Source organism: Propithecus coquereli, unplaced genomic scaffold, assembly GCF_000956105.1.
Source record: "Propithecus coquereli isolate 6110/MARCELLA unplaced genomic scaffold, Pcoq_1.0 Scaffold232, whole genome shotgun sequence".
Taxonomy (NCBI): domain Eukaryota; kingdom Metazoa; phylum Chordata; class Mammalia; order Primates; family Indriidae; genus Propithecus; species Propithecus coquereli.
The window spans coordinates 1,378,532-1,392,498 of record NW_012147864.1 but is presented as its reverse complement, the minus strand read 5'-3'; the positions used below and the strand labels follow the sequence as shown (position 1 = coordinate 1,392,498).

At 43.2% G+C, this 13,967-nt stretch overlaps 1 protein-coding gene across 2 annotated transcripts in view; it reads left to right on the top strand.

Moving 5' to 3' along the window:
* Positions 1 to 8,517: 8,517 nt before the first annotated feature.
* SEC24D (SEC24 family member D) overlaps positions 8,518 to 13,967 on the top strand; it is an 84,593-nt gene continuing 79,143 nt past the window's right edge. Inside the window, exons 1-2 of one of the 2 annotated variants that reach the window (XM_012645477.1) lie at positions 8,518 to 8,637; positions 10,940 to 11,098. In XM_012645477.1, the coding sequence (XP_012500931.1) occupies positions 10,978 to 11,098 (121 nt within the window). In that variant the 5' untranslated portion in view covers positions 8,518 to 8,637; positions 10,940 to 10,977. Of the gene's footprint in view, positions 8,638 to 9,445; positions 9,479 to 10,939; positions 11,099 to 13,967 lie in introns of those variants that run through there. The other variant, XM_012645475.1, reaches the window with a different exon arrangement.

Sequence of the window (13,967 nt, the reverse complement as noted above, 5' to 3'; positions counted from 1 at the left end):
TTAGGATAATGTCTGACTAATGATGTTCATCATTAATGATTAGTAGAATAAATCATCAGTATGACCTATAAGATTTTGCCAGTTTGATCACTTATCAAAAAAAAAAAAGAATTATAAGAGTTTGAACGTTGAGTTAGTAAATAATTTCTCTTCCTTGGTTTATGGGCTCATTTGTGCCATATCACGATGCTAATTACCTGTACCTCATTTGTGCCTGTGAATGAAGGGGTAGAAAAAGGTAACTATTTCAAGGGCTATGAAACGAGATAGAGAGCATTTTTTTTTTTTTTTTTTTTTGAGACAGGGTCTCTCTCTGTTGCCCAGGCTAGAGTGCCGTGGCGTCAGCCTAGCTCACAGCAACCCCAAACTCCTGGGCTCAAGCGATCCTCCTGCCTCAGCCTCCCGAGTAGCTGGGACTACAGGCACGCGCCACCATGCCCGGCTAACTTTTTCTATATATTTTTAGTTGTCCGATTAATTTCTTTCTATTTTTAGTAGAGAGGGGGCTCGCTCCTGCTCAGGCTGGTCTCGAGGTCCTGAGCTCAAATGATCTGCCTGCCTCGGCCTCCCAGAGAGCTAGGATTACAGGCGTGAGCCACCGCTCCTGGCCCAGATGTTTTATCTTAACAGAATGAACTTCAAATAGTTTTACTTTGATTCCAGGATTTATATGGGGAAAATATTGAGCCTTTTTGAATTGGCTGTTTTCTATGTGTAGCATCTGATATGTTGCTATAAAATTCTCATCATTTAACTATCTTATCTGTAAAGTTATTCTGTTAATGGAACCAATAGAATAATAGCTATTGCTTTGCTTTTTATATGATTACAAGAAAACTTAGAATCTAAAATGAGCAAATGAAAAGTTGTGCTTCATAGAGTAAGATATAAATATGTGTTCTGAGCTGTACGTATTAAATTGTGATTTCTGTGCACAATCATCTTAAAATAACATCGAGTTTTGGAGTAGAGTCTTTGATTATGGCCTATTGTTGGATATGAAATTTTAACATTTTTCTAAGTGACACCTTCATCATTAACTTTTTTGATAAACAGAAACTCAGTACTTAATTTTTCACTAAATACTCTTGACTTTTGGCTCATTACTGCCAAAAGAGTTTATTGCAATTTTTTCTAAAAATCATTGACAACAAAATAAACAAAATTTTGAAGATTACACCATAGGATACTGACAAAACTGCTATAGTAAGAATGTTCATACCATTCTCTATACCAAGTATAGTATCCAGCCTCTACTTTCTTTTTTTTTTAATTTCCAAATATTACGGTGGTACAAATGTTGTTGGTTACATGGGTTGCTTTTGTAACGCTTGCGTCATGGTTGTAAGTGTGCCCATCACCCAGATAGTATTCATTGTGCCCGATAGGCAGCTAGCCTCTATTTTCTGGATGGATTTCATGGACACGTAATCTGTTATCTCCCACATTTCCCTGGGACCCTGCTGATGGACAGCCTGGCAGCCTGTCATGTCTTGAAACCTGCAGCACAGGCCGTGGCATAATCGGCCAGAACGCCAAATAGACTATAGGGGCAATAGTGTTGACTACTTTTCCCTCCACCCCAAGACCAGAAGAATTTCACTGTCCCTAGCCACTTGAGCCCAAATGCACATCACCTTATGAGTTAAGGCTCTACATACTGTCCTGAACAGGAAGTGTTAGTTATTTTGCATTAAGAAACATTCTGGAATAAAAAGACAGGTTGTCTTTGGTTGTCTTTACATAGGTTAAGATAAGAATTCTGTTTCCTGAACATTAGTCTCACACTTCTAAGTGAGACTTGAGTAGAAATTAAAAGTACAAAGTTCAGGCTCATCAAATTGATCCTGACATTTTAATGCAATGCTTAATAATACTTGTTTAAATCAGAGGGAAAAAATCCTAAATTGGATGGTGTACCAAGAGAATGGGCATAAATGGAGAACATCTTGGGCAAACTAGGACATAATTAACTCCTTACAGCAGTTTATTTATTTTTTTAAAAATTATTTATTTTTAATTATTAAGGGTACATAATAGTTGTGTATCTTTGTAGGGTACATGTGATGTTTTGATACAGGCATACAATGTGAATTAACTGAATCAGGGAATTGGGATATCCATCACCTCAGGCATTTATCATTTCTTTGTGTTAAGAACATTCCACTTCCACTCTTTTACTTATTTTAAAGTATACCCTACCTTACTGGTGAGTATACTCACTTTGTTGTGCTATCAAATATTGTTTATTCTATCTAGCAATCTAACAATATTTTTGCACCCATTAACCACCCACTTTATCCCGCACTCCCTGCTACCCTTCCCAGCCTCTAGTAATCATCATTCTACTCCCCGTCTCCATGAGATCGATTGTTCGTAATATTTAGCTCCCACATATGAATGAGAACATGTGAGAGTTCTCTCTTTGTGCTTGGCTTATTTCACTTAATATCATGTTCCCCAGTTCCATCCATGTTATTGAAAATGGCAGGATTTCATTTTGTGGCTATACAATATTCCATTGTGTATATGTACCACAATTTCTTTATCCATTTATCCATCAAGGGAGACTTACGTTGATTGCAAATCTTGGCTGTTGTGAGTGGTGCTGCAATAAACATGGGAGTGCAGATATCATTCTGACATACTGAATTCCCCTCCTTTTTTTATATACCCAAAAATAGGATTGCTGGGTCATATGGTAGTTGTATTTTTAGTTTTTTGAGGAATCTCCGTACTATTCTCCACAGTGGTTGCACTAATTTACATTCCCACCAACAGTGTACAAGGTTCCAAGGGGAACCTCTCTACATCTTCACCAGCATCTATTATTGCCTGTCTTTTTGATAAAAGCCATTTTAACTGGGGTGAGATGATACGTCATTGTAGTTTGGATTTGCATTTCTCTGATGACTAATGATGTTGAACATGTTTTCATAGACCTGTTGGCCGTTTATATGTCTTTCTTGAGAAATGTTTACTCAGATCCTTTGCCCATTTTTTAATTGGATTATTTGATTTCTTCCTATCGAGTTGTTGGAGCTCCGTGTACATTCTAGGTATTAATCCCTTGTCAGACTGGTAGTTTGCAAACATTTCCTCCCATTCTGGGGGTTGTCTCTTCCCTCTGTTGATTGTTTCCTTTGCTGTGCAGAAGCCTTTTAGCTTGATGTGATCCTATTTGTCCAGTTTTGCTTTGGTTGCCTGTGCTTTGGGATATTGCTCAAGAAGTCCTCGCCCAGACCAATGTCTTGAAGCATTTTCCCCAATGGTTTCTTTCAGTAATTTCATAGTTCCAGGTCTTAGATTTAAGTCTTTTATCCATCTTGATTTGATTTTTGTATGTGGTGAGAGATAAGGGTCTATTAATATTTTATTTGTAGCTATTGTTAAGTGGGATGACTTTCCTGGTTTCTCAGTTTGTTTGCTCTTGGCATATAGAAATGTTACTGATTTTTGTATGTTGATTTTGTTGATTTTGATCCTGTAACTTTACTGAATTTGTTTATCAGTTATATTAGTTTTTTTGTGGAGTCTTTAGGTTTCCTGGATATAAGATTATATCATCTGCAAACAAGGATAATTTGACTTCTTCCTTTCCAATTTGGATGCCCTTTATTTGTCTTGTCCGATTGCTCTAGCTAGAACTTCCAGTACTATGGTGACAGTGGGCATCCTTGTCTTGTTCCAGACAAGCTTTGTTCAAATCTCACCTTCTCTACGAGGCTGCGTCAGTTCAGGTCACATGAAAAGCAGATGCCAACATGGAACTAGACATATAAGAGATTTACTGGGAGAAACACTTGTGGGGAATAGATGAGCGAGGGAACAGGAGTAGAAGAGAGGCAGGTGCCAAGAGAACCTGACACCTGTGAAAAAGAGAGGGCAGGAAGGAGTAGGTGGGATGAGCCTCAGATTGCAGTACAACTCTGAAAAAGTCTTGGCCAGGGTGATGGGAACTCCAGAGACAATTTTCCTCCAGAGGTGTCCAATGTTGGGCAAAAATGCTCTGATGTCAGTAGCTCCACCATGGTTAGTAATTGGCTGGGAGCTGCTGAGAGTGTGGCTTTAGGGTCAGTGCTACACCGGGTCCACTGAGGTAGCTGTTGAAGGCTGCCAGACACTTTCCTTGGAGCAGGTTATCCTAAAGAGACATCTGCATGGCACAACTCCACAGCCCCAAGAGCTCTGTCCTAATCCCCCATGTGATAGTGCCTGTCACCAACCCAGCATTCCCAATCCTGTTTACCTCATCTGCTTTTGCTTTGTTCCATAGCCCTTTTTCTCCCATTCATTCATGATCATAACGAAAAGAATGTAATATCCCCAATTTACAATGAGTAAACCAAGGTTTAATAAATGTAGAAAGTACATTTATCCTAGATTATGATTATACCACAATATTTTTTAGCAATTATGTGCCAAACACTGTACTAAGTGCTCCCTGTGTCATCTCATTTATGATAACTCCCATAGCAACCTTTGAAGTTAGTGGTAGTATTCCTCCCATTTTACAGACAAGGATACTGAGGTTTAGGAAGGGTACACACAGCTATTAAGTGGCAGAATCGGAAGTCGTGACTTGATCTGACTATAGAGACCAATCTCTTGTCTGCCAGACTGATTTTTAAATTTTCATTGCTGAGTGCCTTCTATTATCTCCATTCCAGGTCCCTCTCCTAGCTCCAGACACATATATCCAATGGGTGACTGGACATCTCCACATGGATGTCCCAAAGTACATCTAAACGAACTTATCCAAAACTGACCCCATCCTCTCCCCATATCTGCTCTTGTTCCTGGTTTCCTAACCCATTAAATAGCTGCACCATTCATCCCCTACTTCTGCCAGATCAAACATCTGAGAGTGGCTGTGCTTATTCTGCTTCACTTCCTTGTTCCTGTACCCAGTTCCATTGATCCGCCTTACAGACATCTGTCCAACTTGTCTGTTCTCTCCACCCACACCTCCATGGCCTGTGCTTAGACCACCGTATTTCCTCACCTGGATTATTGCCAACAGTGTCCTAACTGGTCTTTACCACACCACTCTTGCCCCTTCCTCTCTTCCATTCTTTCACTAACTCTAGACTGATCTTTCCGGGAAAAAAATCCATTGTGTCATTCCCATGCTTAAAATCTTTCATTGCCTCTCCAATGCCTTTGAGAGACCCATGAGCTGCCCTAGCCTACCTGCCTAAACTCATGTCCTCTAGACACCCATGTTCTAGCTGTACTGGACGACTAGCATGTCCGGACGCCACATGTTCCTCAGCTTCTTTGACTTATTCGTGCTATTTCTGCTGCCCTTCACCCGTTTTTGGTGTAACTTGCTCCTGTCCTCAGAGCCTTAGCTCAGGTGCCACCTGCTCCAGGGAGATAGCTCTCACTTTCCAAGTCTGGGTTAAGTGTCCCCTCTTACATATTTCCATGGCAACCTGTGTCTCCTCATAGGACAACAAACTGTATTGTAATTGTATGTCCTAACAGACCAGGTGTTGGCAAACTTTTTATGTACACGGCAAGGCAGTATGTATATATTTTAGGTTTTGCAAACCTGTGGTCTCTGTCACAACTACTCAATTCTGCCATCGTAGTGCAAAAGCAACCAGAGAGAATACTATAATGGAAAAAGCATGGCTGTATTCCAAGAAATCTTTACTTTTGTATAATTTTCATGTGTTACAAAATATTTTTAAAATTTTTTTCAACCATTTAAAAATGTAAATGCCATTCTTAGCTCAAAGGCTGTACAAAAACAGGGGAGTGGGTGAGATATTGCCCATGGACTGTAGTTTGCCAATCACTACACTACTCCAGGGCAATGTCTCAACTGACTTTGTATCCACAGTGCTTACTATAGTATCCAGTTTATAGTAGGTGCTTAATAAACACTTGAATAAATAAAACTTGCATAGCTTATAGTGAGTGATAGTTTCAGGATTCAAACCTGAATCAATTTGCGTTGACAGCATGACGTCACATTGCTCACTCTGCGGCTGAAGCTGTGTGTAAGTGTATAAATGTAGTATACTTAGTGCATGATATTCAAGATATTCAAAAAGTAATTCTAGAATCACCTTGGTATTGGGCCTTGATGAACACTGGTACTCTATCATTTCTGTTATTCTACTCAGCTTAGCCTACCATGTCCCCTTCCCATCACTCCCATTTAACTTGGCCTTATTCATTGTGCTCACAGGTGTTTAAAATAATCCAGGATTTGGCCATTTCAATTTCTTAAAAAATAAAGCTTCTTCAAGCTGTTTGCAGCTTTGGAATCAGAAACCTCCAAACTTTTTAAGTCACATAAATGCTTAAAGCATCGTAGCTCTGACCTTCAAAAGGCTATCAATTAAAAGAAACCCTATTGTCTGGTAATTCCTTCTCTTTCTATATAGTCTTATGCACAGTTGACTCTTTGCTTTCTTTCCTTTTTCAAGTTAGAACAGAAAGAACTTAAAGAACACAGAACCCCAGCACATGGGCATTTCTTGTGACCTCACCTTTCAATTAGAGTATGGTTACCTAGGTGACTAAGTTAATCGCATAAAGAACATCAGAGGCTGAGCCCAGATGGCAACAGGGCAGGTCAGACCAAGGAAGGCTGGGAATTCAGGCCACCCTTCGCATCTGGTGCAGGCCAGTGACTCCACCATGGGAATAAGGTCAGGAGTTAGTCCCTTAAGGGGTGGAAACTTGGGGCCAGGAGATGGGAAGCAGGACCAAAACCAGAGGCCATTTCATTAACTAAAGAAATTTGTGATTAGTAGCTCCAATTGCTGGAACTGTGCAGTCAGTTAATATGTTAGTTATTTCAGAGCTTGAATATGAGGCAGTCACAGGAGAAAAAGGTAGAACCAGTTAACAGAGAATAGCAAATCAGAGTAGTATCAAAAGGAAAAAGGACGGTGAGGTGAGAAGAGCTTTGGAATAAGAATCAGAAGGTGTGACTTACAACTAGCTGTAAAACTTAAGTCATTTTTACTTTCTGAATTCAGTCCTCACTAAATATTGAGCTGAATACTCATATCTTTAAAGTCCCTTCCAACTTTAACATTTAGGAATTCGACACTGTCTTAGAACTGAAAACTACAAGTTGTCCTGGTCTCAGACAAATTTGGTCCCTGAGGGATGTCGATGAATTTACAATTCAAATTTAGTGGTTTCACAGGGACAAGCCAACCAGGTTATCACATGGTGTGACTGTTTCTAATTGGACTCTCTCCCATCCTTGCGTCATAGCTGTCACTCTCTCCTTGTGACGTAGCTGTGATATGACCACGTCATTACTCTTACAAGATGTACTGCTTAAACACAGGACAAAATTTCCCGAACCTCCAATTCCTAAACCAAATATTTTCATCATATTGAAAATATAAGAAACAATTTAAAACAACATTTAATGTGGATTTTCAAACACGCCCAGTGTTGAAGCTGATGTAGGCAGGACATCACATCTTTAAATCTTGTAAGAGTGGGGAAAGGGATCATAAATCTTCACTGCTGAAATGACTTAAGATCCCCACACTATTCATATAGCATTTCAGCAGTAGCAACATCCCCACGTAAGTTTTTACCTAGGCAGTTCATCCATAAAGGCATTTGTCAAATAGCTTTCCTTTTTTGTAACCTAGAAGGAAGTATATTTTGAAAACAAAAATACTGGGCTGATTTACTTTGTACGTTTGAGCAAAGTGGTAGCTATACCAAACCTAGGGGTGGCTGAAGGCCTTTCTTTCTATTAATATTTAGCAGCGGAGGATGGCGGGACGGCCGGTGGTCCTGGTTTTAGAGTGAGACAGGTCGAGTTCCAGGTCTCACACAGGGTGCCTTTGTCTCTCACCTGTTTCTCAGTGCAGTGGGCTAAACGCTGCGGTTTTCACGTGTAGAGATACCTGTCTGGGGGCAGGTCAGACATCCTGCTCCACAGACAAGGAGCGCACGGAACTCTAGCAACCCCGGCTCCCACGGGGAGACCTCTCTCCCGCTTTTCAGTCGAGACCCCCCAATTTCCACGTCGCCAGGCCGCCTTGGGCGTCCGACGGGCCCGTCATCCGGTCGTTCGCGTACAGGCCAGATTCGCCTTTAAACTGCGATTTTCTCGAGGCCGGGAGCAAGTACTTTCCTGTATTTGTCGGCAGGGGGGCGCCCGAAATATCGGTTATTCAGGCGGTAGGTAGTAAGAGAACAGCGGCAACCGCGACCTGAAGGTGGGAGGAGGCACGTGGGGCTGCGCGGCGAGACCATTGCCCCGACGTAGCAACGACGTTAGTCTCGGGCCTGGTGGAAGAGGGGTTGGGTGGAGAGGAAAGAAGAACAAGGGAAAAAAGAGAGCTGGAAAAAGGTAAAAAGAGAAGACAGGGAGGTCGCACGGCCACTGCGCTGGCCCGGCTCGGTAGCCCCGCCCCGCCCCCTGTGCGCATGCGCTAGAGAGAGCACGGCGGCCCGGCGCGGCGTCTGTGCGCGTGCGCCCGCGAGAGCACGGCGCGGGGCGCGCAGCGGGCGGGAGTTTGACGTGGCAGTCCCAGCCCGGCGGCACCTCGGCGCGCGAGACAAGCCTGCGGGGACGCCGGCCGGGGAAGAGGCGCGGCGGGAGCTCGGGCACCGGGAGCGGCCGTGCAGGAGCGGGACCAGGTACTGCCTCGCCCAGCCGGGACGCGGCGCGGGGGCACCGCGGGAGGGAGTGGGTTGCCTGCTGTGCCACGTCAAACTTCCTCGCGCCGGTCCAAGTTGCCAGACCTGACTCGGCCTTGAGCGGCGACAGGGCAAAAAGCCACTCGGCAGGCCTGGCACCGAAGTCTGGGAGCGGCGTTCGCGGCGCGCGCCCTCCAGCCACTGTCGCTCGGCCGGCGTGGCGGTGTGGGTGGCGGGTGCCCACCTGGGGCGGGGCCCGGGGACCTCGGCTTTGCGCCTTTGCCTTCAGCGCTGTTAATACCGGGGTGGGGTGGGCGCATCTTACCCGCCCCCAGCCTGGTGCCCGGGGACGCGGAGCTGCTGGGTTGGGGTCCTCGGGAGCCGGGCATTCCAGGGTCACTGTTGTCTCCGTATCAACCTAATTTCCTTTTTCTTGAAGGAAGGGAATGTTCGGGATATTCATAGTGAAAATGGCAACTGTATCTTTAAGCTTCGGGACATCCTGATAGTAAAACTGATTTGGCTACATCCCGGCTTGTCCAGGGCAGAAGTGCACCTGGGCTGGAGTCGGTGGTGACGGTGGCTGGAAGGCGCGCGGGGACCGCCACTCCCAGACTTTGGTCCCAGGCCTGCCCAGGCCGAGTGGCTTTCTGCCCTGTCGCTGCTCGAGGCCCAGCCAGGTCTCTGCAACTTGGAGCCCCGCGCGAGGAAGTCTGACGTGGCACAGCAGACTCCGCGAGGAAGGGTACCCCTGGGGGCAGCTGAGAGGACCTGGCCGCTCCCTGCCCTTTGGCGTGGACGTCTCTGCCTTCCCCGTTACACAGCGACAGGCCGTGCTTAGGTGTGTTCTGCCGACTCCCAGATGTGCTCGGCTGGGTGAGCGTGACCAAAGCTCAGGCTGCCACGTCTGCTCTGCTTAGTGGGAGGAGGGAACAGTGTTGTCAGGAACGAAGTGGCCAGAGGCTTTTGCCTGTCTCGCTCCTCTTTTTAATTCTCCCCGCCCAAGGAGAAGAAAGTGATCTCAAAATATTTTTACTTAGTTGCTTTAATTTTAGAAACGTATAGTTTTATATGAAAATGAAACCAAATCATGAATTTTAGGCTTCGGATTTTAAATTTGAAATGCCATTTTCTGAATATAGACAGATCCCAAGTCTTAGAAGGTATTACCAATCTTTTACCTTAAAAGGCAGCAAATAAAACAACAAAAGGAAGAATATGCCTGGGCTGGGTGAAGAAACTGGAGAGAAATTGTAGAATCAGTGTTTTATATCTGGAAAGGCTCTTGGAGGCTTTATTTTCTAAAGGAGGAAACTGAGACGCCCAGAGAGGTTCTTCAGCTTATTCTATATCACACAGTTAAGTATTGGCAGATATGGAATGAAAACCCACTTCTGCCAGGATTCAGAGCATTTTCTGTCTTGTTACAAAATGTTTTTTGAAAACAGTCCAATGGGCTATCTCTTATTTTCTGAAAACCTGGAAAAAATGGAAATTTAAAGCGAAGTGTTGATGGGTTCTGAGTAGAATCAAGATGGGTTTGGGTTCTGAGTAGAGACAAGATGGATATGTTATATTTGTGAGTGTGTGTGCCTACACACATACGAAATTACACTTTTTTTCTTAGTTCCTTAAATATAGGTGCATGTGTTCTTAGAGGTGTGATATCATTTAAATCAGAAATTCTGTCGTCTTTGGCTGTGAAACTACTGACAACACTCAAATGTCTGTAGCTACCACCTGGCTAGATCAATTATGACTCATAAAATAAATCCCTTATCCTTTATCTTTTGCTATATTTATTGGACTATGATTTCTCTTTGTCCTAACTACCAGATTAAAATTACTAATTAGAAGAGCTCTAAAAAGGTACAAATCATGAAACACCTGATTGCAGACTGCTGATAGCCATGGTGGTCAGTCAGTTGAATAGCATGGTACACTCTGTGCTGAAACGTGGCCATGGAAACCAAAAGCACAAAATAGCAGGAACACTTATGAGAGGCTACGCTTTAGGCTTCCAGTGAAAAAGTGGTTGGCAATTGTTATTCAGGTTTCATGCCTGAGCATTTGCCCAGAACTATTCAAGTGATTTACTGAGTTTCAAAGAGCTATGGTTAGACCCTTTTTAGGGGACAAGGATATGATGTATTACATTGTATGATATTAAGATGTCTCATGCACCTGATACTGTACTTTTTCTCAAATCATCATAAACATTTATTAACAGTGTTTATATTTTTAATAGCATTAAGTGACTAAAACCCTCTTGTTGACATTTTAAAAATTTTTTCTGTTGCAGAGTTCTTTTGTAGAACTATCCTTTGGAATGATATTTTCATGATGAGTCAACAAGGTTACGTGGCTACACCCTCCTATTCTCAGTCCCAGCCTGGAATAGGCCTTTCTCCCCCTCACTATGGACACTATGGGGATCCATCGCATGCAGTGTCTCCACCAGGTAAAGTTCTCAGTCTCAGAGACAAAAGATGTTCTGGAAGAGGAACTTTGAAAGTGTTGAATAGCTGTTATGTGATACAGTGGCTCGAGATTATAGGATCATTTGGAAAAAGCTCTCATAGCAGAACTCGACAGTTCAGTTATTGGGTGGACTACAGGTTTGGTTTCTAACTACAGACTGAAACAAAGATTTCCTGAGTGTTTTATTTTTACTGTTAGACTTGTTCTTGCTGTTAATTAGTGGTGTAAGGTTATTGTATTCAATAAAAATGAATTTCTATATATGCACTAAGGTGATTGGGGCAATAATATTACAAAATCAGTTTTGAGATTGGAAAAATAATGTTAGATTTGCACACTAAAGATTACTCAGTGACAATAATAAGAAAAACATGGCCATGCCTTGAAATTATTATTGAATAGTATTGGTTGCTGTAAAATACGGTCCTCAGCAGTAGATTTTGGCTTTAGAGGCAGGGGTAGGGGGAAGAGGAATAATGGAGTGGCAACAACTGTTGTTCTGATGGCAGCCAATACCATGAGGCTATCTCCCTTTGCCAAAGAGCTGCTCTGGGGGACCAAGCAACCTTCAGGAGACAGGTGAGGCTGATATTAATAATAGCTTGTTTTAGGTCTCATGGTCCCAAATATTTGGATAAGGCAGTTCCTAGGCTTCTGAGAAAATGCCAAGAATTCCACTCAAATCCACACAATAGATATATCATTCTATGTAAATGCTAAAGAGGAATAAACCACTGGATATATTGAGAGAAACTGGAGAAAGATGAGTTAACTGTTTCCATAGGGTCCAAAAAGGCAAAATGGTAAATATTATGGGGAGAATTCGTCCTAGATCAATTATATATCATTATATGTAATGATAATCCATTGTGGAAATGGGCCATATATCAATCAATGAGTAACTCTCAGGGATCCCTAGGACCGGCTCAGATATCTGGGGTCCAGGCTGTGCTGGACAGCAGGTACTGGTAGAGTGCAGAGTCGGGGAGGAGGGGAAAGCCCTGTAGGGAGGCTTGATGTCAGCAGCCACACACATTGTGCTGCAGAGGATGCGCTGAGGTTGTGAATTTCCTGTGTAAAGTCACCCTTATGACTTAATCTTCCCCCAGTTTTTAAAGACCTCCAGATGAGGCATCCCTCCTCTTGTTCAGGATCGATCCTCCCCGTAACATTTATAATCTTGCCTTTTTGGATCCTGTAGGAACGATTGACCCATCTTTCTCTAGTTCCTCTCTATCTGGTAGTTCATTCCTCCTCAGCATTTATGATAATTATAAATTACTCTTTTTTTTTTTTTTTTGTGCTTACCATGTATCAAAATCTGGTCCTAAAAGCTTTACATGTATTGTTTTAGTTAATCCTTATACAGTGCTGTGCAGTAGATTATTAGTGCTCTTTGCAACTAAGAAAGCTGAATGTCTGGTATAATATGACTTTTCCAAGGTCACAGGACTGGCATGTGGTGGAGCCAGGAAGGCAAACGACAAACTCTCCCACAACCCAAGTGCCACACTGGGTAGTATTCACTCTTCCTTCCTCTTGTCACAGCCATCTTCTTGAGAAAGTTCTCTTTTACGCCTCCCAACGCATTTGGTCTCCCACGTCCTTTTGGAGTAGTTGTGACAATCTGCCTTTGCCTCTCCGTCCCTCTGCAGCTCAGTGTAGTTCCCACTCCATCGTGGGCCCCCCATCCTCCCTTCACTTCTTGTACTAGGGTTGCCAGTGGCCTCCTATTTCTAAATGAAGCAGACATTGTCCTGTTTGTCCTCTTTTGTATTTATTAATAACATTATTTACTGCTATCATTTTTGCAAAACTCCCTGCTTCTTTGGTATCAATGACATTATCCTTTTATTGTTTTTCTTGGTTGCTTTCTGGACATCTCTTTTTGAAGGAGCCCTCCTTCTTCTACATGATCCTGATGTTTCTGCTTCTCCGTGTATGTTCTATCTTCACCCCTCTTCTCTCACTTTATAGATCAGTGGTCCCTTTTTTGGCACCAGGAACAGGTTTCATGTCAGACGATTTTTTCATGGAAGCGGGGGCAGGGCAGGGGAGGCGGAGCTCAGGCGGTGATGCGAGCGATAGGGTGCTGCTATAAACACAGATGAAGCTACGCCAGCTTGCCCTCTGCTCACCTCCTACTGTGCGGCCTGGTTCCTAAGTTTCACAGAACACAGTTTTCCACAGGTGGGGGCGTGGAGCTCAGGTGGTGATGCATGACCTGGTTCCTAACAGGCCACATGCCAGTACTGGGCACAGCCTGGGAGTTGGGGACTGCAGCTATAGATTTTTTTTTAAGCTGTATCGTTACACCTGGAGTGCTTGTCTTTCAGATCTCTTCTTCTAGCCCAGATGTCTCTCCCAAGCTCCAGACCCACATTTCCAGTGGCCCTGCTGTTTACTCAGCACATCAAACTCATCACATCCAAAACAGTTCAGTATTCTTTCATAGAAGCCTGTTTTTTCTGGCATTTACTACTCACTCAGCAGCATCATTTATTTAGTGATCCACACCAGAAACTTTCACTATTTTTTTTAAAAAAAACTCTCCCTTTTACCTCCTCCAACGCAATTGGTCTCCCAAATCCTTTTGGAGTAATCGGAGGCATCTTCCCCACCTGCCTCCTCTTTTCCGTCTTCCTTTCACTCTTTCTGTGCAATCTGTCCATCTCTTACCTGGATTACTAACATGGCCTCTGAACCCTTATCTCTCTCTCCAATACTGCCTTCTTCTAAGCTATCAACTCTTGAGCCAGTGGGATTTTTTATAGCAAGCAAATCTATTATGGATTTTTCTTTTATAAAGGTTTTATAAAGGTTTCCCAAGGAAACATTTTATAAAGGCT